Source organism: Bombyx mandarina, chromosome 15, assembly GCF_030267445.1.
Source record: "Bombyx mandarina strain Sakado chromosome 15, ASM3026744v2".
Lineage (NCBI taxonomy): Eukaryota > Metazoa > Arthropoda > Insecta > Lepidoptera > Bombycidae > Bombyx > Bombyx mandarina.
Window position 1 is genome coordinate 15,449,841 of NC_143221.1, and position 27,515 is coordinate 15,477,355.

The 27,515-nt window shown below is 38.4% G+C and overlaps 1 protein-coding gene across 3 annotated transcripts in view; it reads right to left on the reverse strand.

Moving 5' to 3' along the window:
• Positions 1-1,077: 1,077 nt before the first annotated feature.
• Positions 1,078-27,515, reverse strand: part of gzl (godzilla E3 ubiquitin protein ligase) — a 42,764-nt gene continuing 16,326 nt past the window's right edge. For 2 of the 3 annotated variants that reach the window (XM_028186127.2, XM_089732785.1), the window contains exons 3-12: positions 15,980-16,146; positions 13,645-13,736; positions 10,094-10,196; positions 8,854-8,962; positions 8,346-8,520; positions 7,009-7,169; positions 6,348-6,452; positions 6,029-6,081; positions 4,880-4,956; positions 1,078-3,844 (exon numbers count right to left, since the gene is read on the reverse strand). In XM_028186127.2, coding sequence (XP_028041928.2) covers positions 3,786-3,844; positions 4,880-4,956; positions 6,029-6,081; positions 6,348-6,452; positions 7,009-7,169; positions 8,346-8,520; positions 8,854-8,962; positions 10,094-10,196; positions 13,645-13,736; positions 15,980-16,146 — 1,101 coding nt within the window. In that variant the 3' untranslated portion in view covers positions 1,078-3,785. Of the gene's footprint in view, positions 3,845-4,879; positions 4,957-6,028; positions 6,082-6,347; positions 6,453-7,008; positions 7,170-8,345; positions 8,521-8,853; positions 8,963-10,093; positions 10,197-13,644; positions 13,775-15,979; positions 16,147-27,515 lie in introns of all 3 variants that reach the window. The other variant, XM_089732786.1, reaches the window with a different exon arrangement.

A 27,515-nucleotide genomic window follows, 5' to 3' on the forward strand; every position in this document is an offset into this window, starting at 1 on the left:
GATTTGTTTTCAAATGCATCAGCAGAGTGCGCTAAGTTAGCACAGTTTTAATTAACATTGATTATTTCTAAGAAATTACGACGAAACGAAAGCCTTACAATTTTTTTCAACATTAAATAATATTACTAACGATAATATAAACAAAATTTCGATCAATGTTAAAGAAAAAACACTTGTCAATTTTCTGTCACCGAGTCGGTATCGATTGCGAGTATCACGCGAGAGCAGTACTTCTGAGTGCTCGATTGTGCGAAGCGTTGCTGTAGTTGGAACATTCAACGTTGAGCATTATACCGCATAATGCGCTCTTGTGTTGTCATTGGAAAACTAACTGAGTGCTTAGTGCGAGTTTTTTAACGCTCTCGATAGCGTAACAGTTAATTCAAATTTGTATGGAGTTGGAACGTTTGCCGCTAGGGGCGCTGTTCCGACTGCATACAAATCCGAGTTAAGTTTACGTTATCGAGAACGTTAAAAAACTCGCACTAAGCACTCAGTTCCCATTCAATAGTTTCATTTGATTTTATTTAATGATCACAGTTGTATCAGAGGGGAGGTGAGGCTGGCTACGACAAACTAGATTACTTGTTGCTATGTATGAGCTGTTTGTTCATAAGTTTAGAGCATTACTCGTTGCGCCACTTATGTGATTGTAGAAGCCCTTATATAATCAACGGCCGTCTGGTGTAGTGGTAAGTGACATGGTCACTACACAAGGGGGTCGCGAGTTCGAATCCCGCCAAGGGAAGATATTTGTATGATAAATATAAATGTCTTTTCCAGGGTTATGGATTTATATTAAAATATATGTATGTGTATAATAAAAATCTTACATTTATATCCGTTATCTGGTACCTGTAACACAAGTTCTTTACGAACTTATCAAGGGACCAGTTAACGTGGCGTTTAAAAAAAAACAAATTTGGTATAAATGTTAAGGGAAACTGGTACTTTACAATACTGACAAGTGACGTCAGAAGGCATGGAATTCAGTGTGACGAGTTATGACTACGCACTTGTATTAAGTTCTGTTACCACTTAAATTGTGTAATATAAAATAATTGAAAAGGAAAAACATCAAACATTATAACTTTAATTCTCTTCGTACAAAACATTAATTATTATTTATTAATTGCATTCGAAGATGGCGTTCTCGCAGTCTTGCTTACTAGATGCCGTGGTTCATTGGAGTCGACAGGGGACGGCGGTTGGCGGGGCCTCGAAATTATAACATAAATTTAGTTTACAAATCTCAGTACTAACAGTGGCCATCTTAACCCTTAGACTGCCGTGTAGGTCGCCGGTGCCCTCAAGTAATTACGTCGATTTCTGTTACTAAGCGCCTGAATTGCCTAACTTTGCCTTCTTTTCTTTGTTAATGTATGCTGGAAATATATTGAAAAGAAAAACCATCAGGCAGTAATGTGATACTAATTTACATAATCATATACTTATACTACTACCAATTGTTTTAAATTCTTGTGAGCATCTAAATTTTTAATAATGTTATTTCATGGGTTCGTACCATTATTTATTACTAGCTTTTGCCCGCGTACGAAGGTACGCGTGGAAGCCTTCAAGTCTCTTAGAAATAAGATTTATTCATCGTATCTTCGGATTTGTCTTTCCCAAAGTCTACTAGATATTCCGACGTCTTAGTACGAAAATCGAAGAGAGAAATCGACATAATTACTCAGGGTTAAGTCTCTAGTTGGGGCGGCCATAACGTTTCTAATAAGCTGCCAACATAATAATATGTCACGCGTACAGTCAATATGATAAAACGAACTAAAACAATTAACTACAAATAGGCAGTATGATACAAAAATATAACGTGCGCTTGCTATATGTGAACGAATTAAAACCGTGAAATTAAACCCTTATTAATAAAATTTATACACTTACGTACTAAATTATAAGTTATTATTATATAATACATATTGTTGTTCGACCTTGCCGAGCGGTGAAGGTCGTTCCAAATATTTCAATGAAGTCCATCCGACAAGGATGCCGAATATTTTATTCTATTCACAAATATAAAACTGACCTTCTAGTTAGCTTTTTCATTAGCTGACAACGCTGGCAGCGAGCTAGCGGTTCAGACGGAGTCGTTGTCAATGCCATTAGCAATACCAATCCGCGTCTAGCGAGCTACCAGTTATCGGGAGCTTAAGAAAGCATCCACGTGACCAGAGAGCGACTCTGGTCGCCGCATCGGTTCCATTACTCAAACAATTAACTTCTTAAGACTTTTCTGCATAAAGCTATCCATCTGTTTGTTCGCTTATTTCTTTTTGCAGACTTTAGAATATCGTGTCAGGATTATGATTGTATGTATTTTATGTTGTATTAGACGAGATAAATAGCGGGGTATCTTTTTAAACTTCAAGCTTGCATATATTTATATAAAGTTTAATCGCCGTATTTAATGTTATTATCGTGGCTACATCTGTACTGCTGCTATCCTAAAAATAACCAACAACACAATTGTGACTAAAATCACTCGAAGATTGTTTTCGTAAGCTTCCCTGGTTTATATATTTAGTGAAACAGTTCTCTGACAAATCTTTAGATTTGGTTCTGAATGACAAAAAAAAAAAACTTTTAGCCATAAACAAAAAAAAAGAAACTGTAATTCTGACAAAAAAAAAAACAATATAAGTAGTGTTATCGCATTTTAAGATCATTTATTGATTTATAAAGTCTTAAAATAATAAATATTAATCTCGAAACCAAAACTAAGGGCCAAGTGAAATCTACCACACATATGACTTTGTCTTCCGAGTAGCTTTTTTTAAAATTTGTTTTAACTTAACACAGTGCATCTAAGTGTTAATATTTTGGGAATATTGTAATTTTGCATACAAAGCGCCGTGGATTGTTATTTGACTATTTGAGCTTTTAGAAATGTCACTAAACACACTCCTCGCTGCCCAGTGAGTCCACTGAGCTAAGTTTTAATCGAGAGGTGAAAGGTCATTTAGTCTAAGCGACATTTCTCTTAGTAATCAAAGTTCATTTTTACTTGGTATTAGTATAAAAAAAATCGATATTTTTAATTGAACTTCAATTGAGTTTACATCATTCAAATAGATGGTTTTTTTTTGTTAAGAATTTTTTTTAAAGAAATATTTAAACTTTAAATGGTTTCTTGTAATTTTGCAAAAATGTCGTTTAAACCAAATAGCTTTTCGCCTCTCGATATCATATTAGTCTGTTTCTAAAAGAGTTTTTATTAATAAAAAAATGAGACCAAATTAATTGAAAATAACAAAAGTCCGTGGCTTTCAATAGTGAATAATTTAAAACATTATTCTCGGCTTTTTATTCGAAATGTTTTTACATAGATAATGTTCCGCACCCATCCTCAGCTCGTCCGGGTTTTAGTTGATTTCAATCGCAACAACCAGATGTTATATAAAGATACTTTAAATCCGTTCACCATTAGAATTTTAATAACAATTTTTTTTCCATTAAACTTATACTTTCAAAGTTTTAGTATACAAAAAACTGTATTAACAATATTTGTTTCTGTAACATTTTACCATTAAATAATAATCTGACTTTTTCATGAGAAACTACAAAAATGTTTTTACAAAAAAAAAAATACAATAGATTTGGCGCACAGCTTCGCTTTGCGTATAATCTGTATTCAAAATGGTGGATAATTTTACATGTAGTTCATGAATTAAAAGCAACGTAAACTCCTTGTGACGTTTTGGTGATGGTTGGGGCGCGGCTGGGTGGTGCGGGGGGCGGGAGTCGTGCGGCGCAGGGGTACTGGCTCATAAGTCGATGTACCGCGGCAGCGAGTGGTAGGCGGGAGCCGGCAGCGCCGCCACCCCTGCGGACACACAGACAGACGAATAACACTTAACACATTTCAACTATTAAACAATTTCTGTATTATTTTTTTATTGCTTAGATGGGTGGACGAGCTCACAGCCCACCTGGTGTTAAGTGGTTACTGAGCCCATAGACATTTACGACGTAAATGCACCAACCACCTTGAGATAAGTTCTAAGGTCTTAAGTATAGTTCCAACAGCTGCCCCACCCTTCAAACCGAAACGCATTACTGCTTCACAGCAGAAATAGGCAGAGTGCTGTTACCCTCCCGCGCGGACTCATCTGCACGACAAGGTACCACTATTTGTCTATTAGGTATGTATTATTTAAACCTTTGATAGTCGTCGTGGCCTAACGGATAAGACGTCCGGTGCATTCGTGTTGAAGCGATGCACCGGTGTTCGAATCCCGCAGGCGGGTACCAATTTTTCTAATGAAATACGTACTCAACAATTGTTCACGATTGACTTCCACGGTGAAGGAATAATATCGTGTAATAAAAATGAAACCCGCAAAATTATAATTTGCGTAATTACTGGTGGTAGTCCGCGCGGGTAGGTACCACCACCCTGCCTATTTCTGCCGTGAAGCAGTAATGCGTTTCGGTTTGAAGGATGGGGCAGCCGTTGTAACTATGCTTGAGACCTTAGAACTTGTATCTCAAGGTGGGTGGCGCATTTACGTTGTGGATGTCTATGGGCTCTAGCATCCACTTAACACCAGGTGGGCTGTGAGCTCGTCCACACATCTAAGTTATAAAAAAAAAAACTACATTTTATCGTTTATTTCCGCGTTTTCTATATGAATTTTGTGTTCTTTAATATCCATGTGTCCTTAGTCGTCCGTGGCCATTATGACGGTGGAGTATTCGAAGCTTCGGAAGTAATAAAACGACAATAAAAAAGGCAAGTTTAAGCTACCTATGACTCCGAATCGAATACTATAGTCGTTATTCTGGTCCGGTTCGGACGTGATACAATGAGCGACCTCAAGTGTCACGCCTCAAGCCGGCGGCGGCGCGCGGTACGTACCGATCTCCCCGCGCGAGGAGCCGTTGATGGAGTGGGGCGCGCGCTCCTCCAGCAGGGGCTGCGCCTCGGTACTGCCGCTGCACAGAAACAACATTTATTTATTTATGTTGTGAGACTTTTATGGAGTGTGTGAGTTATGTTGATTGTCCGTTGCGTGTTGTCCTCCGGAAACCTCATCGGGGCGGTCTATAAAACACTACGTATAATCACATGTTTATTCGTGTCAGCGACCGCGGTGGATCGCTGTACGTTAACCACTGACTGACTAACGTCTATTGCTCATTACTACAACTGCATAGTAAGTAGCTACGCGGGGCGGGGTATGATTCCCCTACAATGTTTATTGTTATCGCTCTGACATTTCACCACGGGGAGAGAGGGTATAGGGGTGTCCTACCGATGCCAAATTAATTATTATCTTACACTTACACTGTACTGTATAATACAACTATATATCTATATTTTTAAGGGATTTTATGACCTGGTAACTAAGACCTTTAAGTCATACCTTATTTCAATTTATATTCTTATTTTTATGAAAGATGAGTGAAATGAAATGAGATGAGATGGGATGAAGTATAATCTCAGTAAAATGGTGGTCATTTACTGACATTTTTTTAGTGGACTTTTTGGAGGATCCCGAGAAGTTACGTCCAGCGGCGTTGTTTCATTTTCTCACATTTGTGCACTTTCACATATATCAAACAGTTAATAAACAACCGTTATTACACATTTAAATCTGAAGAAACAATAAATAGACAAAATAAAACAAATCACACAACTTCACTCCTCGCGTTCCCGCCAAAAACTCCATACAACTATATATGTAAAGAAACAGTCACAGATAGCACTTTATAATGATATGGAATATTCTAAAAGTGATTAAACAATAATAAAAGACTTAATTGCGTAGAAAAAAACATGTAAAGCCTTTATTTTCCACAGTATTCTTGAATCAAATAAAACTGAACTCGTCTTTTTTCTCAATGACAGAGAGTACAGTACGTAAGAGAAATACTTAAAAAAAAAGATTTTATAGAAAAATTACATAACAAAGGTTTTTCTTTACACATATACTATATGAACGATTCCATACAAAATTATTTTGAATCGTATTTAGCGGTTGGCAAAGACAAAAATCCAACTTACTTCAATTCGTCCTGATCAGACGTTTCTTGACTATCTTCTAGTTCAGGTGGGACCTGTGGAATAAAATTTCGTATTTCGTTTCAATGAAAACTCGTAATAGCATTGATCAAAATATATTTGTTAATCATTTTGTTTTCTCGACGGGAACGCGAGGTATGTTGGTATGCGGATTGTTGAATTTCCTGCATTTGACCGAGAAGGAGTTTCACTTTGTTTTTTTTTTTTCTTAACGACATTCGACACACTTACATTTCGTTTGGCTGTATGGGCTTCGTTTCCTTAGCATTTTGTTGACATATGATATTTAAATGACAGTTACCTCTGTATCAGCAGTATTCTGGTTATTTCGAGCCCGTAACCTCGACATGAATCTCGCCGCTCGCACGAAAGGATTCTCGCGTTGCTCTTCAAATGTTCCACCTCCCTGAAACAGTTATACAAACAAAAAATATTAGGACTTATTTGTGTCGTGAATAAATTCTAGTTTATACTAGTTTTTTTTTTATTGCTCTTGTAGGCAGATGAGCGTATAAAAAATCACCAACCGGTGGTGATTTTTTATTTATCTTTTATTGCTTAGGTCGGAGCCCATAGACATTTACAAAATAAATGCCCTGAAGGTCTCAGTATAGTGACAACTATTGCCCCACCCTTCAAACCGAAACGCATTACTGCTTCACGGCAGAAATAAGCAGGGCGGTGGTACCTACCCGCGCGAACTCACAATAGGTCCTACCATCAGTAATTACGCAAATTATAATTTTGCGGGTTTGATTTTTATAACACGATGTTATCGCTTCACCGTGGAAGTCAATCGTGAACATTTGTTGAGTACGTATTTAATTAGAAAAATTGGTACCCGCCTGCGGGATTCGAACACCGGTCGCATCGCTACATACGAATGCACCGGACGCCTTATCCTTTAGGCCACGATCAGCAATGACAGGGGCAGTAGTGGTTGGTAGTGTCGGCGCGCGCACCTGGTCCCGCGGCTGCGGCAGGAGCGGCTCGGTGTCGGAGTCGGAGGAGGAGGAGGAGCGGCGGGGGCGGGGCTCGCCGGCGGACACCACGCGGCGCTTGCACACCGGACACACGCGCTTGTTCTGCGTCAGCCACGGGTCGATGCATGCGCTGTGGTACGCTGCAACACGATTTCTTTTTTAAAGGGATTTTATGACCCGGTAACTAAGATCTTTAAGTCAAGTCTTATTTTTATGAAAAATAATAATATGGAGTGAAATGAAATGAGATGATATGGGATGAAATATAATCTCAGTAAAATGGTGGTCATTTACTGAGATTTTTTCAGTGGACTTTTTGGAGGATTCCGAGAAGTTACGTCCAGCGGCTTTGTTTCATTTTCCCACATTTGTCCACTTTCACACAGATATTAAACAGTTAATAAACCACCATTATTACACATTTAAACCTGAAGAAAGACTAAATAGACAAAATAAAACAAATAACACAACTTCACTCCTTGCGTTCCCGTTAAAGTCGCTGCAATACGTGCATACATCCACTAGTGTACACGAAATTGATACTTTTATAACGTAAAATGGGGCAAATCGGGACCCTTTCCAAATCCCAACACAAATTTTCAATGGTTTTTCTTAGGGTAATACTAATAAAATTGAGATTAAAATGGTTCCGGGGGCTTAAATTATTATATACGATGCGTTATTATAAATAGTTCATTACAAAATATACACAAAAACTGAAAAAACTAGCTTGACCTCATTAACTTTGGGTTTGGAGTGAATCAGGTTACGTATGGGGACAATAAAGTTTTTCGATAGGGCTGGCACTATTTAGTTTTTAGGTAGGTACCTAACTTTAGGTAATTAACTTTTTAACATCTTTAATGAGTTACAAAACTTCGATGACTAAATTAAACTATTCAATATTCTTAAACACTAAATAAAAATCATTTTCAGTTCAACAAAGTTAATCTCTTTTTTTTCCACTTATGCTGATAGCCTTGAGAGGCTATTTCAGCTTTGACGTGTAGGTGAGCTCACGGGGTTCCAACCGGAGTGTTGCTAGCACTGGCCCTATCAAAAGCAGTACTTCGCAGAATCTACCACCGGATCGGAAACGCGACCCACTGAGAAGATCCGGCGAGAAACTCATTGGACTGTGTTTGTGGGTTAATCTACTCGTCGAGCTCTTCGTCGCAAGCGACGGGTTCGACGAGGACGGTGACCGGTGCTTGAGGTACCTAAAAGCACCGTTAATGGATCGGGAGGATCCGCAATGACGTGTTTAGGGCTAATCCCTCTAGTCCCACGCTAGAGCACGGGCGGTGGTCTGGTACCGTGGGCGCAGGGCAGCACGCGCAGGCGGTCCCCCTCCTGGTAGTCGTCGAGGCAGATGGCGCACGTGTCGTACGGGTCGCCCTTGCTGAACTTGCACGTCGGTATCTTTGAAAGCGCACGATGCGGTAAGCGGTGCCTTCTGGCTCTGCGCCTGTCTTTTATACATTTCACTATCTGTAAAACAGTATTTTTTATTTTATTTTTTATTTGACAGTGTTAATGAGTTTCTAGCCACGAGTACTCCTGAACATAATTACGCGTTCTACCTAAGATCTACATGAAATAGACGGTAAATCCATTATAAGTTAAATGATTTAATTTTCAAATAAGATCGAGAGAGAATTTGAGAGCGCGTTTGACAGCCCTAGATCAGGGTTTCGTTCTCAACAAAAACTTTAAATAAAAATTTGGCTTAAAAGACCAGAACTCAGAGCGTGATATGAATACCAATGATATGTGATCTTATAACCCTTGTCTTAAGGGTAGCAAAAAAAAAACGTATCTCACCATAAATATAAATATGACGAGTAGACAGAGCACGACCACTATTGCGAAGGGCAACAGCAGGTGCGTGTTGATGTTGAACGGTAGGTCGCCGTTCACCATTATAAAGAAACTGAAAATTTTCATATAGCCTCGTTACATTTAATTTGATAGTCGGATAACTATTTCGTTGCAACATCGTCGCCAACGTACACGGGCAATATCGCGGACAAAGCCGAGCACTCTGCTTATACTTAAAAAGCTCTTTCTACCTAAGCGTACTAAATAAGAAATTACTTCTGGTATGTAAGTGAGCATGAAGAAGAATAAAACATTTATCATGGTGCGCAATGGGGATATTAATGTTTTTTTTTTATAATTGAATTAACCCATACATTCTTTATGTCAATAAATATTGTATGCATGAAATCTAGCTAGTCTTGTGTTTTTATTCTTTAATATATTAATTCTTTAGCACGCTTTATAGCCTCAAGTTCTTCAGAGATATACTATCAATATGCTAATGAAAAATGTAAAACCAACTAAATTATTATATGAAATAAAAAACAAAAAAATCGGATTGCATTAATAATCATCAGAAAACAAATACATGTATGGACACATCTTTTATATATTTAAATATGTCTCGAATGTTATTAAAGATAGTGCAGTCGGCATTTACTAGTGGTAGGATCCCTTGTGAGTCCGCGCGGGTAGGTACCACCACCCTGCCTATTTCTGCCGTGAAGTTACAAGGGTGGGGCAGCCGTTGTAACTATACTGAGATCTTAGAACTTATATCTCAAGGTGGGTGGCGCATTTACGTTGTAGATGTCCATGGGCTCCAGTAATCACTTAACACCAGGTGGGCTGTGAGCTCGTCAACCCACCTAAGCAATAAATAAAAAAAGATTAAGCAATTATAGATTGAAGGCACTGTTATTTACAACTTTTTTTATTGCCTTGAAAGGCAGACGCGATCAATGTCGGTCATGGTCATTGCCAGGACCATAGTAGAGGCGCTAAACAGAACTGAAAAAATGATTAAAATCACGAAAATGATGATGATGAAAAAATTATGAAAAAAATGGTGGTACACACAAAACTCATTATTTAGCGGCAGGAATAGGCAGGGCGGTGGTACCTACCCTTGCGGGCTCACAAAACGCCCTACCAACCAATAAAAGCTTTAAAGCTCTTTATACTTTGTGGTCTTTGATTAAAGAATCATTTTTGATTGAAATTCATCAGAACAAACGCTTACCCGGCATTATATTGATATTCCGCTGCCAGTATGTCGCCGGCCACGTCACTGACGAACACTGAAGGTATCACGATGCCCTCCGGATTCTTAGCTGACATCTTCTCTGTTAACGCACAGTATATTTTCATGTTAGAAAGGGCACGTGAAGTCGCCTTTTTGTTACAAAACTATAAATTCACGTTTATTTCGAATTGAGATGTGGACATTGTAATTACTTATACTATCAGCCTCCTGCCCAATAATGTATTGTCAATGATACACCGCAACAGACCCACCTATATTTTTATATTTTCCAGATTATCTCTAAATTAAATGGTTGTCTGGAAGAGATCTCTTTTAGCGGTAATACCGCCAACTGTACAAATCTATCTGCTTTTTGATTGTTTTTGATCGTAAATTGTGTTTTGGTGCGCAATAAAATGCATTCTCTCCCCCTTTCTCACTCTCTCTCTCCCCCACCTTCCCCACATGGCAACGCGTGACTTCTCTGCGTTTAAAAATACGCAAGGCGGTGATGTGTACCCGTTAGAACTTCTCCTCTTATCTATTCGCTGCGAGAAGCGAGAAAATGAATGAATATAAGTTTTGAGGTGTCAGTGGTATGGTAGAATTTCGATCGTTGGACGAAGACTAGTTATTATTAACCTGAGAGTGGGTTTCACCTTGACTTTGTTGGTTTTCTTTCATGCTTTTCCTTCTACCTATTCGCTGGTAGGTGAGGTCAGAACCTCAGAAACTTTGCTAGCACTGGCAAGAGTAGTGCTTCGCTAAATCTATAGCCGGATCGGAACCGCGACCTACTGAAAAGATCCGGCTAGGAACTCTGTGGCTATTAGGACTAACAGCGCGCACCTATATTTAAAAATAAAAAACAGGATAATTTCAGAAAATCACTTCCACATACCGGGGTCACATTTGCTGTCGACAATATCGAGATTTAACACAAAATAATCCCTAGAATATAATAAAATTATTGAAGAGCACCATTAATAAACGTACCTCAGCTGTATCCATATTGATGTCGGGCATACATCAATATTCGATACGATATATCCATATAATATACATGTATCAAACATAACAGAAAAAAATCGTGTTTGTTTTTTTTTATATATTTTATAAGATTTTCGACCTCTATGTCGTCGTCTATTTCATCTAAAATTTAATATTTTATCATAAAAACGGTCGCGTACTTTTCCAGAATACATTAGAAGCAATTACGAAATATTCGAGACTAAAAATCGAAACCATAATTATATGTAAATACGTACGGTAAAAAATGAACAATTTTAACCGATAAATAAAATTGGTCCTTTTCATTCAATCAACTGTCATAACTCTTTTAAGTTAAAACTGTAGCCGACATATTATATATGCCGATACCGATGATAAAATTAAATGCACTAATCATTAACAGCACTATACAAGTGTTTATTTTGTAAAAAATGTTAACCGAAGACACCCACACAAAAATAGTGAATCATCATTTTTAGATCAGTACTGTAACGAAAACACAATTCACAACGATGTTTACACTTAACTTTCTATTTAAGAAAACAAAAAATAAATCTTAAATGTAAATAAATTAATGTCGGTATTCATTTATGCACTTCCAGTTAAATATTAAATCTGTGGTCCGACACCCTCCATCGTGCTGAGAACAGTTTAACACTGAATTTTCTGATTGTTATAATGTGCTGTATCGATACATATATATTTTAGGGTTGCTACACGTCAGAAAAAAATTAAAATTATCTCTTTATTTACTACAATCAAATAAAAGGAGACATTAAGACCGTTTATAATATCGAGGGGTGATTGGCTATTTCGGTTAAGTGATATTTTTGAAACATTACACGAGAGCCATTTAAAGATTAAACTTTGGAAAAAATATCGTGACAAAAGTTCTTCAGCTATTTGAATGGGGTAAAACCAAATAGCTTTTGACCGCTGGAAATACTATAATATAATAATATATGTTACAGTCATATTTAGTTCTGCTAACTCTATATAAAAGTTAAGACAATCAATCGATTGGCGAACAAACACAGATTTGGTAATAATATTTTGTCAGCAACTTGTCTGATAGTGTTGACTAGTGCTTAAGCCGGATACTTAAGACAAGGGCGCGAAAATTAACACGAAGAACTGAGATATCCCGCAAAAGGGGAAATTCGCATAGAAAACTGTGCCTCAATTTTTTTTGTCACGGGGCTCAAACCCGACGATGTTGCTAACACGAACCATAGCAAGACCCGTGCTTCGCTGAATCTACCACCAGATCGGAAACGCGACCCACTGAGAAGATCCGGCGAGAAATTCAGTGGGCTGTATCTGTGTGTTAATTTACTCGTCGAGCTCTTCGTCTCAAGCGACGGGTTCGACGAGCACGATGACCGGTGATTGGGGTACCTAAAAGCATCGTTAGTGGATCGGGAGGATCCGAGATGACATGTTTTGGGCGACGACGAATGTTTACCATTTGGTCCGCAGGATCGGCGATGTAGTTACTGGCAGCCACGATGAGAGGGCTCTCGTTTCGTGCCGCTTTATCGAAATGGATCATAACACCAAGGAGCCTCGTCGTATATAAAGCGAATAAATAATAATAGAAGCATTTTGTTCGAACAATTACCCTATACAGGCAACCCTGCGCGTCACAACAGAGATAACTCTGTATGGTTTACGGAATCACATTTGTTGACAACGTACTAATAATGTTCTGGAGATTTATTTTTCAAACTAGATAATGCACACGAGACAAAAGGTCTGTTAACTCTTATTCTATCGGAGAAAATACTTTCCTTTTTTTTAAATTCAAAAGCGTTATGTTTTTTTCACTTTGATTTGAGATTAGATATCATTAAGAACAATCATTTGATTCAATAGACCTTATAACGGTTCCACTACCGACAAAGGCACCTTGTGACCTAACAATAGGGAATCGCATTGCAAACGAATCGTTGATGGGTTGCCGGTGGCCTTGCCGTTGCTACAGTTGGTCTCACTTCATCGGGTCGTAGAACTTGTTCGAGATGACACCGTCATCTCGTTTTTATAATCGCACCGCCCGCCACCGGAGTAGAGTTCATCCATACAACCTGGAGCCACCGCGGTCATCCACAGTGCGCTCCCGCTCCATTAACGGTGCTTTTAGGTACCTCAAGCATCGGTCACCGTCCTCGTCGAGCGAAGGACTCGATGAGTAAATTGACCCATAGGCACAGTTCACTGAGTTTCTCGCTGGATCTTCTCAGTGGGTCGCGTTTCCGATTCGGTGGTAGATTCTGTGAAGCACTGTCCTTGCTCGACGAGTAAATTAACACATAGACACAGCTCACTGAGTTTCTCGTCGGATCTTCTCAGTGGATCGCGTTTCCGTTGCGGTGGTAGATACTGCGAAGCACTGCTCTTGCTAAGGCCAGTGTTAGCAACACTCTGGTTTGAGCCCCGTGAGCTCACCTACACGTCAAGAAGAAGCTGAAATAGCCTCTCAAAGCGATCAGCATAGGTAGGGGAAAAAATATGGACGAGAGCTGCCAGCAACGTACCCAAATCGCTCGAGTTCACGTTGTGCACGATCGCGCAATCGAAGCCGGCCGCCTGCGCGTTGCGTATCTTCATTTCGAAGCTGCAATTGTATCTGTCGAACAAATACGCCGATAAAGACGCGACCTTTGCCTATTGAAATCAATAAAATGGTATTTATTTTAAACAGATAATCGGGTAATTATAACGACTGGTCTTTAAGTCGTTTGTAAAAGACGTTAGCACATTAGCGTTATCTCGAACTATGGAGGGTAGATGTAAGGAGGACTAGCTTGTATAGGGGACGAGTTGAAAAAGTGTCCACCAAGTTATTGTTGTTGGAAGACTCACTGAAATAGCGTTAGTGTAGGAAGTGGAAATGATATGAATATAACAGTTTTAAACAGAGCGAAGTGTGGTGGGTTGAACAATTAAATATTTTTCGTGACTTGTGTTGTTAAATATATTCAGTATTTAAATCTCAAGAATTTGTTAAGCTATTGCATAGCTTTTATCGCGGGCTTTGAGCGCGGCGACCGAATCAATAAATTTTGTAACGAAAATAAAACCTAACACCCACTACTCCGCCTACCATGTAGCTCGCGTTCGACACATTCACATGTTGCGGCTCTTATGTAGTGTTTGTGAATAAGCGCGCGTGACGTTGCACTGCATGCGCATCATGAAAAGTTTGCCCATCTCTCTCTCGCGCGGTCTAGCTTATGAGTGTGAAAGGGAAAGTTTATGTTTTTCTTTTGTTCATGTTTATAAATATAGCGTGTTATATCTTATTTTATTATTGTTTAAATATTAAATTATTATTGTCTAATTATAATTGCATAACTTGATTAAAAATGCTATGCAATAGCTTTACCGCGGCAGTCCCCGAGTGCCACACGTGTTTTTTTTATTACATTTACGTAGGAAGCGTTTCTTTCCTTCTTAATTAAATATCACAATCTAATCTATGTAGTCGTCGTGGCCTAAAGGATAAGACGTCCGGTGCATTCGTATGAAGCGATGCACCGGTGTTCGAATCCCGCAGGCGGGTATCAATTTTTCTAATGAAATACGTACTCAACAAATGTTCGCGATTTACTTCCACGGTGAAGGAATAACATCGTGTAATAAAAATCAAACCCGCAAAATTATAATTTGCGTAATTACTGGTGGTAGGACCTCTTGTGAGTCCGCACGGGTAGGTACCACCACTCCACCTATTTCCGCCGTGAAGCAGTAATGCGTTTCGGTTCGAAGGGTGGGGTAGCCGTTGTAACTATATTGAGACCTTAGAACTTATATCTCGAGGTGGATGGCGCATTTACGTTGGAGATGTCTATGGGCTCCAGTAACCACTTAACATCAGGTGGGCTGTGAGCTCGTCCATCCATCAAAGCAATAAAAAAAAAAAATAGTTTAATTCGCTTTTTTTCAAAGTTTTCCACTTGCTACTGTGGCGCCACCTCTATTGGCTCTCTTTCAGCGGACACTTTTTAATACACTCAGATCGTCTTCCTTAGTTCTACCCTCAATTTTTCGAACACAGGCCTCGTTTAGAGCAAATACTTTAATACGATCGGCTTCTAGTGCAATATATATTTTTTAAACAAATAAAGGAAGCTTGGAGTATCCTTGTAAGCCTTTCCTTAATAATCCTACTGTTAGAGAATGAAAAGAGAATATAAATATTAATTACTGATCGATCTATGTATTCTGGTTTCAAGGTTTACATCGATCGGATAACTACATGTCTCAGGAGTAAAAGGTAGACTGCAAACTTACTGTGCTTAATCAATAGTATGAACATCATTTTTCAGTCAAGAAATCCTTTAATAGATACGTCTTAAGTCTAAAGGCTTCGTCAAACAGAACGCGTACTTAGCGCGCGTCAGAACGCTAAACTGATGGCGCGCTCTGACGCCGAGATATGTTGTACTACTATGGTAATAAACTGTCAAACAGAGCGCCAGCGCTATAAGTACGCAACGCTGTGTCGCGGCGTTAGGACGCTTTGACGTCAGACGTAATTTTTTACAAATTTTATTTTAGCATCCGAGTGAATGTGTTTTAAAATACTGGGTAATGCCCGACAAATTGATAGAATTAGTTAGAAAATACTCATGCTTATACAATGCCACATCTGAATCACTCGATATCTGAATACTTTTAGATTTTCAGACTGCTATAGAAAGGCGCTGTGATTTGGCGGATGTTACGTTGCGTCAAGTGGCGTTAGGCTCATTTAGTCAATTTGTGTGACATGAAAAGAGCGCGACGTTAAAACGCAGCGTTAAGTACGCGTTCTGTTTGACGAACCCTTTAGCGTTCTGACGCGCGCTAAGTATCATTGGAACTCACCTGGCTACGAGCACGATCCATTTCCCGGTAAAGCTGTCGACAACGGGCGGTTTATCCAAGGCCGTGCATCCGTCAGCCGGGACGCCCTCGACCAGGAGTCCGCGCAGACCCTCCGGCGGCAGTTCCTCGCCGAAACTAGCCGGGATGTCGCGGAATTCCTCCATTATCTATCGACAGATAATTTCTAATGAAATCGATTTCTTAGAATAATAATAATTACTAGTTGTCTCCCGGTGGTCGAAATTCGACTATAATTAATTTAAATTATAAGTTTGTACACTATTATGGTTCTATTGTCAAAGATAATATACATCTTTCTTCACAAATTTCGTCAAGACTACACTTTAGACAAAACAAATACATGTCAAATACATGGTAGTGTGTGTAATGTTTTTTTTAATTGATTTATTGGATTTTTATGCATAATTAAAAAAAATATTAACATTCTGCACTCCTCTATATTCTTTATAAGTGTGGAAAATTTAATACTCCTGCGTCCGCGCAGTTTTCATAAAAAGGGTTACAAAGTTTTTGTTTCGCGTATTAACGTATAGATTCAGTACTGACAGCTTGTGTCAGATTATGACGTTACTCAATAACTTTTTTAGACAAAAACCTTTTTAACAGCTGCGGCTTCGTAGTAAAAAAACAAGTTTGCATCTTACGCCTTACAAACAAGAATCATGAAAAATTTAACAGTCTTAGGGCCTGTGCTCACTACGTTTTTTAAAAGCGCCGTCGACGCGCGTTTGTAGCGATCGGTTTTTAAGCAGATTCTTGTCAACAGTAACAAGATGGCGTCGAACGAGACAGCATTGATTGCATATGATTTTTTTAATTTAAAAAAGAAAAATTACCGACGGTTTTGGGTACACCCATTTACAAGCGAGAGAATATTGTGTGGACATTATACAACAACGTCTAGAAAATTAATAGGACACGAAAAAATAAATTTGCAAATTGTTATCGAATGTCGTATTCATCATCTCAAGAACTTCTTGAGATTCTTAAACCGGAATTAACTCGTCAAAATACAGTGCTAAGATCATTTATATCGGCGGAAGAACGTTTACTTATAACAATAAGGAATTTTTTTTTTTTTTTCCTACCTATGCTGATAGCCTTGAGAGGCTATTTCAGCTTCGCCCTAACGTTTGTAGGTGAGCTCGCGGGGCTCAACCGGAGTGTTGCTAACACTGACCCTAGCAAGAGCAGTGCTTCGCAGAATCTACCACCGGATCGGAAACGCGACCCACTGAGAAGATCCGGCGAGAAACTCAGTGGGCCAATAAGGTAAGAGAGACATTTTGTCAAGTTATTTGCGTCGAAAGACGCGCGGTGCATTAACTTGGTCGATTGCTACTAGCGTAGATTCTTCACTTCCCTCGTTGCGGGGGAAGCCCCGCCCGTAGGGAAGGCGCGCGCTAGCGGTCGCATCGGTGTCGCGCCTTTCTATCGACACTATACTAACGCGTATGTCACGCGCAAACGACAACAAACTGCTCTGTAGGATAAAAGCTTTAAAAAGTTTATAAAACGTGGTGTGCACAGTCCCTTACCCATTTCAACGATTTCTAGTTCGTATTTATGGCTTTTAAGTGTAAATAGCCGATATTAAACTTATAAATTACCAATTTTATTGAGAAACTTGAAAAACAAGTAGATACTAATTAAGGTTTCTTTAATCTATAAACACTAGTTTGTCTAGTCGATGAAAAAAATGTACGGTTTGACGAGGGCAGGCTGAGAAACTTACAGGTTGGTTTAAAATCAATAGTTTTTTATTAGAGCAGGCCTTCACAGGCACTTCAAAGACATTATGGTTGTACCACCGATTAGATATTCATTTAAATTGACGAGAAGGATCGAAAAAGAGAATCAGGTCTTGCTTTCTTACATTTCTATTTAAAGTAAAAGGCCCATGATCAACAACCTGAAGACGTCTTCCGATCACGGGTCACCTAGTCCGCGATTAAATCCCAAGGATATCACTTCTGTTAGGTATTTTAAAATCTGTTTAAGTCTGTCTCAATGGCAATGTTCTTTTTCTTCGACTTATGCTGATAGCCTTGAGAGGCTATTTCAGCTTCTCCTTGACGTGTAGGTGAGTTCACGGGGCTACACGTTAGCGTACTGGTCCCTCAAAACTACACTAGACGGCGTTACGGAACAACAAAACAAAAGTCGTCGTGGCCTAAAGGATAAGACGTCCGGTGCATTCGTGTGTAGCGATGCACTGGTGTTCGAATCCCGCAAAATTATAATTTGCGTAATCACTGGTGGTAGGACCTCTTGGGAGTCCGCACGGGTAGGTACCACCACTCCGCCTATTTCCGCCGTGAAGCAGTAATGCGTTTCGGTTCGAAGGGTAGGGTAGCCGTTGTAACTATACTGAGACTTTAGAACTTATATCTCAAGGTGGGTGGCGCATTTACGTTGTAGATGTCTATGGGCTCCAGTAACCACTTAACACCAGGTGGGCTGTGAGCTCGTCCACCCATCTAAGCAATAAAAAAAAAAAAAAACGTTATAAAATATCTATTATTGTATGAAATTAACTTCTACTGAATGAAAATTCGAATAGAGTCATATCAAATCATAATATAAATGCTATATTGTATACTGCTTCGATTAATATAATATATAATAATTATATATCGATTCGATCGTCGATTATTATATAATTAATTATATAGTCAGGGGTGCTGATATTAAATGACCGTACATACTATTAACCGGCTATTTTGTCCACAGCCGGATAATATTAAGAGGCCGGGCAAGCCCGTAGGACATTTGTGCCAGAGTCACAAGAGTTCATAGAGCCGCACTTTGGCGACCTCTGGTTTAGGCGTATCCGAGGTAACAACCTGCTAAATAATACGATGGATATGGAGATTTAGGATGCGAAAGATTACATGAATCATAATCTTTACGAAAGATGTTGACTCCGACCAGGTCGGACATTAGAACAGGGGTCGCAAATTGCAGACCGCGGTCCGTATCCAGACCACCGACCCAGCTTTTCACTAGACTAAGAACAACAATATATCAAATTCTTACAAAAAATCAAAAACGACCATCAGCCCTTGTTTAAAACTGTAAGAGAATATGAAAATAAATACAAGATTGAACCGTAGTGTTTTAAATATTCTAAACTTTCATCATTTTTGATTATCATAAACTAGATGATCCGAGAAAATATATATTTTTATACTGACTTAGATTTACTCTTGTTTTTACTTTATTCTATTTTTAAATTAGTTTTAGATCTTTTTTCTCTACCTTTTCTAGTGACCTCTAGGAGTCATACTATATTCACCGGGCGAGTAGGTGAGCTGACACGGGGCTCTAACCTGACGACGTTGCTAACACTGGCCCTAGCAAGAGCAGAATCGAAGAATCTACCACCGGATCGGAACCGCGAACCACTGAGAAGATCCAGCGAGAAACTCAATGGGTTGTGTCTGAGGGTGATCAGATAGGCCGTATGTCCTGCTGAATAAGGTAATAAAAAGATTTGATTAACAAACAACTCATTCTAGTTAACATTTTGCACAAGATAAAACGCATTACTTTATTTACATTAATTATTATTGACTATTTAACATTTTTTCGTGACACGGACGACTAAAAAATCCTTTAAACGCGTAGCGAATCTCAAGGTCAAATGTAAAATTTGTAACACAAGCGTAATATTTACATGTTGACCCCGTTTATACGAGTATTGTACATTTAAAAACGAGATAACATTGCGGTAGCGACATAAAGTGTACCTTATTATAAACAGTCAGTCATTGATTAAAGATAGTGCGCTCTCTGTACTATGGAGGGTACAGTAGAGAACAAGGAGAACAATATATGGGAAACATGTTGAAAAAGTTTGCAGCTGTAAGCAGAAAATTTCAACTCAAACACCCACATTTGTAGTCGTCGTGGCCTAACGGATAAGACGTCCGGTGCATACGTGTTGAAGCGATGCACCGGTGTTCGAATCCCGCAGGCGGGTACCAATTTTTCTAATGAAATACGTACTCGACAAATGTTCACGATTGACTTCCACGGTGAAGGAATAACATCGTGTAATAAAAATGAAACCCGCAAAATTATAATTTGCGTAATTACTGGTGGTAGGACCTCTTGTGAGTCCGCGCGGGTGGGTACCACCACCCTGCCTATTTCTGCCGTGAAGCAGTAATGCGTTTCGGTTTGAAGGGTGGGGCAGTCGTTGTAACTATACTTGAGACATTAGAACTTATATCTCAAGGTGGGTGGCGCATTTACGTTGTGGATGTCTATGGGCTCCAGTAACCACTTAACACCAGGTGGGCTGTGAGCTCGTCCACCCATCTAAGCAATAAAAAAAAAACCACTAAAACAACAGTTTGTAGTCGTCGTAGCCTAACGGATAAGACGTCCGGTGCATTCGTGATGAAGCGATGCACCGGTGTTCGAATCCCGCAGGCGGGTACCAATTTTTCTAATGAAATACGTACTCAACAAATGTTAACGATTGACTTCCACGGTGAAGGAATAACATCGTGTAATAAATATGAAACCCGCAAAATTATAATTTGCGTAATTACTGGTGGTAGGACCTCTTGTAAGTCCGCGCGGGTGGGTACCACCACCCTGCCTATTTCTGCCGTGAAGCAGTAATGCGTTTCGGTTTGAAGGGTGGGGCAGCCGTTGTAACTTACTTGAGACCTTAGAACTTGTATCAAGGTGGGTGGCGCATTTACGTTGTGGATGTCTATGTGCTCCAGTAACCACTTAACACCAGGTGGGCTGTGAGCTCGTCCACCCACATAAGCAATAAAAAAAAAAAAAAAAACACGAGAGTAGTAGTAGAGGATATTAATGTGGCAGTGGTAAACGAAGGGAGCCATATTTTTTTTTCCTACCGAAGCTGATAGCCTTGAGAAGCTATTTCAGCGTAACCTTAACTAATAGGTGAGCACACGGGGCTCAAACTGGAGTGATGCTAACACTGACCCTAGCAAGAGCAGTGCTTCGCAGAATCTACTACCGGATCGGAAATGCGACCCACTAGGAAGATCCGACGAAAAGCTCAGTGGAGGGAGCCGTGCTGAACTGACAATTTTAACCAAACTTTTGGCGCTATATCTGACACTTGCTATGATAGCGCCATCCTAATTGGTCCCTTTTCGATGGGCAATTTTTCATCCACAAAGTGTGCCCCTTACCTCTACCCTCCGTTGTACTAACCGATGTTCGACTTTAGTATCTGTAAAAGGTGTGGAGATTTTATAATAATAATTGGTTTCTTTAAGATACTTGGATTTTTAAGAGGTTTCGCTCGGGTTCATTTAAAAAAAAAAAGCTATATCCCTCGGGAATATTATTTATTTCAGGATTAGCAGTACCCAATTAAGTATACCTAAGTGTCCCTTTTTGTATTATGTATGGGAAATTAAATCATCATCAGGTGTCTAGTGAGGCCGTCAAATCTTAACAAATAAAACAGAAATGAGATAATAGAGGAAAAAGAATACGTCAAAAACCCTACAACCATTTATTTAAGCTTACGTACCTAATTGTCCGTACGTAGGTTAAAAACCACCCAATAATTAAACCGTAAAAGTAATTTTAATTATGATATATCTACGACTAGCGAAAATCAAGATAAAATACTACTGCTACTACTATTACTCAATAACTTATACATACTATTGGCCCCGCAGTAGTCGAAATTCGGCTATAATTAATTGGAATTGTAAGTTTGTACACTATTATGATTGTATTTTATACTTCTCTAATAACTTTCGCCAAGACTACACTGCACTATAAAAGTATTAACAAAGACAAACAATATTTAATCTATTCTCAATTTGACAACAGACGTCAAGAACAAAAGTTTGACAATAAATAGTATGTATGCGTGTGTGCGTCAAATATATAGTATGTAGTGTGTGTAATGTTTTCTTTATTGATTTAATGAATCTTTTATGCATTATTTAAAAGAAATATTAGCATTGTGCGCTTCTTCTCTATATTCTCTATAAGTGTGGAAAATTTCATACTCCTCCGTCCGCGCAATTTTCGTAAAAAGGGATACAAAGTTTTTGCTTCACGTATTAATATATAGATATTGGTAGCCGTTTCAAATTATTCAAACTTACTCTAGGTTACTCAAGCAGATAAAATATTGAATACGTTGCTTAATTTGTTTTTAAATCGTATGCCTGTTAAACAATTATTGTTATCGTTTCACATATATCAATATTTAAGCGAATGAATATATTATGTTCTTGCCTATCCTCGCAAGTATGTTGGCGTAGATTTATCATTCTGCGTTGAGCGCGCGCACGCACGTCAAATGACATCTCCCCTCTTTTTTGTTTTTGTTTTTATTCTTTCATTGGGCAGGCAACGTGGCTCATGCAATCTTCTTAGTACAGGCGGAAGGTAGGTTTAAGACAAAGGGAAGATCTTCTACCGAGCGAGTGTTTTGCTCTGTAGACCGACGATCCTTATGTTATTGTTTGGAACTTTATCAAAGCTTATCTTGAAAATGTCGTAAGCAAGATTCAGGCATTTGTCAAATATCTTGTGATGAATGATGCCTACCGCCACACCTTTATTCCACTACGCTGGTGCAGCATGTTATCTTCTTCCATTCCATACATCATCTCTGCACTGACACTCTTCCTTGTTTCATGCAGTTCATCCAAGTATTTCTTGGGCGCAACCTCTCACATGTCATATTATGAGATTCGACATTGAGAATAGTTAGTATTAAAACAGATATTATAATATGAAATCGTTGAGTTTCCGCAACCTGTATCGGGTCGCACGTACACGCATCGCAGCAACCTGTTCTGTGTCTTCATACCGACGAAAAGTAGGCACTCAAGCTTTATGTCGAATTAAAACAAACAAGTTCTATTTACATCTACTTAATTTGGTAATGTGTTCTTGTTGTTTTAATTGACCGAGATCGTCTAAGCTCCGATCGACGGCTGGACAGATAAGACTTTTCAAAATGAGGTCCTATGGCCAAAAGATTGGGATTGTGAACACCATAATAGATAGCATGTACATATATGTTCTTAATATCCGTGCGGGTATCGTTTGGAACATACCTACAATATCAGTTGGTGTGGATGGAGTTTTGTATTGTAATTTTGACATTTAAGAAAATCCGTGATCTTTTGCTGCTTACGTTTGGTGGTTGGTTAAATTTATGACTGATGTTTTTAATTTCCGCATCGGCTGGTTTGGAAATGTTGGCAATTTTTTGGATTATATTTTCAACAGCGTTATATCTGGTATTGTATCAGGCAATTTACTATGAGTTAGGGAGCCAAATTAAAATAACTAACCTGTGTAGTATAAGATTTAATTAAGACTACATATTTGCTATAGCAATATTTGTCATTATATGTTTTATCTTGAGTAAAGCGAACCTAATGAAGATTTTTACAAAAATAGCGAGTTATGATGTCTAACAAGTTAGGAGTTCATCAAAAAGAGTTATGATGTCTAATTCAGTTATATTACACAGCGGCTTGATTATTTCGCGGTAGCATGTCGATACCGACCCGTTAGGGCGCGCAATAAGCCGACTAATTCCGTGGCTGCGTGACTAATTCCGTGACATTCCAATTGGTAATTGCAGTATGTATGTATCAGAAGTACGCTACTGCCCACTCTACATGGGAGCTCGTAGTCACATTTTACGATACTCACGCGTAAAGATAGCGCGATGATATTCTAGACAGATATCTAAACCAAGTCATATCCATTAAAAAATACTAACGAAATATTGAAAGCCATACATGTACAGGATTTTCACAGCGTTTATAGGCAAACGTGGCTTCATTTTTGTTCCTCCTGATACGAAATCGTTCTGTTTTAACGAGAACACCGATTCTCATAGATGTTTCACGTACGTTTTTACACACACAAACTTCGTTCACTAGTAATGCGTGCACCATTAACGATAACTTCTTATTTGGTATGGTGTTCAGCGTCGATAGGATAAATACTATTTATCATAGCAATTTACTTGGCAATTGCGTCAATGTTCTTGGGCTTACGTCCCAGAATCAACATAAGTTTAATTACATCGTGTATTTTAAATGTTCGATTTCATCCAATACCGCTTTTATTTCTTGAGAGCACAATCACTTTGCACATTAATATTGAACGATTCTTTTCGCACAGTTCGATATTAAAACTGACAACTAGTATTTCTACAACAAAACAAATGGGATGCCACTAAAACATTTTATTGGTGTCGACGATCGCTAAACGAGACATTGACTGCTGCCAAACATATTACAACGGAGAAACTCCTAATGGCAATTAGACGTTATTTCAAACAACATTAAGGTGTAGCTTGGTCTCGGTTAAAGAACGTCAGTTAACGATGGCAGATAAAAGACTGGACATCGTTTATCGAATGGAAATGTACACCAATCCGTAGTGCTGATAAGATAATAATCATTTATTTACAGATGTTGCTTCACTGGAATTACTAGAGTAATTAATATGAAGGCGTTAAGGGTTTCAAATATCCAAAGAGATTATAAGTATTAATATAATGATCCGTTTGTATATCGTCGTTGTCAAACTAAAATCTGCTATCTGCACTTTTTGAGATTTTTACTTTTTGACTTATTCGTATAGTTCACAGCCTTATCTACCGTATTTAAAAAACGTGCCTATTGCTTTAATATTTATCTATAGCTTTCATTTGATATAGTTCTTAAAAATTCACCTTCATATAAGATTTTATACGAAAATGTTTTTACTCGTTAATTCAAAATAGAGTTTTTGCACACAGCAGATTATGGTTTGACAGCGACGATATGGTGTTTTTTTATTGATTTTGCAAAAAACGTTTGATTAAGACCACTATAACGGAGTAAATGGGACCGTATTCAATCTTATTACCCGAAATCATTTTTGCTACGTACCGTATTGGTCAGCCTGAGTTCCTGGATAACTCCTTACTCAATGAGCGATAGTATTCATTATCGTAAAAGTTGTTTGTGGACATGATTTAAGTTCATATTTCCTTTGAAAAATTGGTACTCCACGCGGGATTTGAACACAAGCATAGGCGCATCACTCGATACGAGTAGGTACACCGGGCGCCTTATCATTTAGGCCACGACGACTATTTTCTTGACGTGTACCTAATTCGCCTCAGTACCTACCTGTTAAGCTGTATCTACTCGCATAAAATTGAGAAATACATCGGGCATATCTTATTTTACGGTATACTAACCTATCACTCCAATGATTAGTCACATATGAATCATACGTTGTGTTTGGTGTTTAATATAACGTGAAATAAGCTTAGAATTATATTGCAGTTACAGATTTAAGTGTAAATATAAAACAACGGAATACAGTGGTGTCGGTAAATTAAAGAAACTAAATGAAAATAGAAATGGTGGTAGATACCTACAGAAGATTAATACCAAGCTTTACTGGAGCCCATAGAAATCTACAACGTAATGCGCCACCCACCCTGAGACATAAGTTCTAAGGTCTCAAGTATAATTACAACGGCTTCCCCCCCCCTCAAACCAAAACGCATTACTGCTTCACGGCAGAAATAGGCAGAGTGGTGGTACCTACCCGCGCGGACTCATAATAGGTCCTACCACCAGTATTCGTGTACATTTGAGGAACTACGAAGAGTTATTATGACAATTGCTGTGTCTGTTTGTTACATTTCGCTTAATACACTACATTTATCTTTGTAATTAAAGGACCGTTTTATTTGGTATTAGTATCAACAATTCGATTTTATCGAAATCAGTTTATATAAGTTTAATAAATTGATTATATTAAATCGTTTTTACCCTGGAAAAAAAAATAGGCTGGCTTTCAGCCCACTGATGACATAATATCGTTGTCCGATTGTGTATTCTAGGAACTTTTCTAGATAGTAAAGCTATCAGTATTTCGTTTGATTTTAATTTTATAGGAGATAGCGACCCGCCCTCGCTTCGCTTTGGAAACATTAAAACACACATGAAACAAAAAAAAAAAATTAAAAAAGTAGCCTATGTTCATCAGGGACAATGTCGGCTTCTAATGGAAAAAGAATTTTTCAAATCGGTCCAGTAGTTTCGGAGCCTATTCGAAACAAACAAACAAACAAATCTTTCCTCTTTATAATATTATTAATAATAATAAGTATATAAGTATAGATCAATTATACGACAGTGAATTTTTGTGTTTATTTTTTCAAAACTGGTTCACACAACACTCGGAAAGCTGATATAAATAACTGACTCATGGCGATCATCGCCATGTCACTGAACTTTTGACAGACCGATAAAGTCCATAGTGTTCGTGGATTGATTCAATTTTCTAACGTATTTGTCTAAAAACGGTATCGAAATGCCAATAGATAGGAGACAGTTAGCGTGGTACGGATATGTGATGCGTAGAGAGATGTATGCGACTAGGAGATGTATGGAAATGGTAGTGCAAAGTAGAGAGGGAAGAGGTCGACCGATGAAGACATGGATGGAGTGTGTGAATGACGATATGACACAGAGAGGAGTGAGTGTTGAGCTGACGGCTGATAGAAGAGAATGTAAGCGAAAATTTTGCTTTGCCGACCCCACTTAGTGGGATAAGGTGAAGAAAAAGAAGAAGAGGAGAAGTGTGAATATGCATATATGTATACACAGGAAATCGCAATATAAAGGGTTAATCTCTCGGGTAGGCAATTAATTTTTTCGAATAATTAATTAAAAGTCTATAAGATAAAGGTTTTAAGTTTAACCTCCGTATCTTTAGTCGTTCACACGAGCCTAACTCGACTCGACTCAACCTCCAACGCGCGTTTTGGTATGCTTAGTCGTAAAAATAAACTCCACTCAAGCGTCCTTGGAAAAGGAGAAACCCCATTCTGGGCCTAAGCGTTACACGAATGGGATATGTACCAAAAAATTCGTCTATTTTGCTTAATTAACCTGTTGAAATCTTAGCTTCATTGCCAATGGCCAAGTGTAGAAAATAAGTTGAATTCAATTTTTTGTTTTAAACAATCTTTGTAAACATCTGCAACACTTATTTCAATATACCTAACTAGCTCCACAAACGTGCGGATTAGAATTAGAGCATCCATAAAATAGGATCGATTTAGTGGAAATCGAGTGTAAAAAATAATTTATACTCTTTTGCTTTAGGATAAATGACTGTTTTTATAGGTATTTTAATCAATGGAAATAGAGTATAGCCATCGAATCGTGACACAACTACTTACAATGGCGACAATTCAAAATATCTACAACTGACAACATTAAATATAGCATGAAAGGATAGTTTTGAATTTTTATATTAATGTGAATAAGCCATAGAAAAACACAAATGTATTAAATCGTGTTAAGTTTTTTTTTTTTTATTTCTTTACGGCTAATGGTACAAGACCTTATAGCATTCGTGTTATGTTATCTTTAATGTTGCCAACTGAAGATATTTTGGATTGCCGCTATCTAGTTGTGCCATGATTCGCTGGCCAGACTATAAACTTAATCTCATTGAA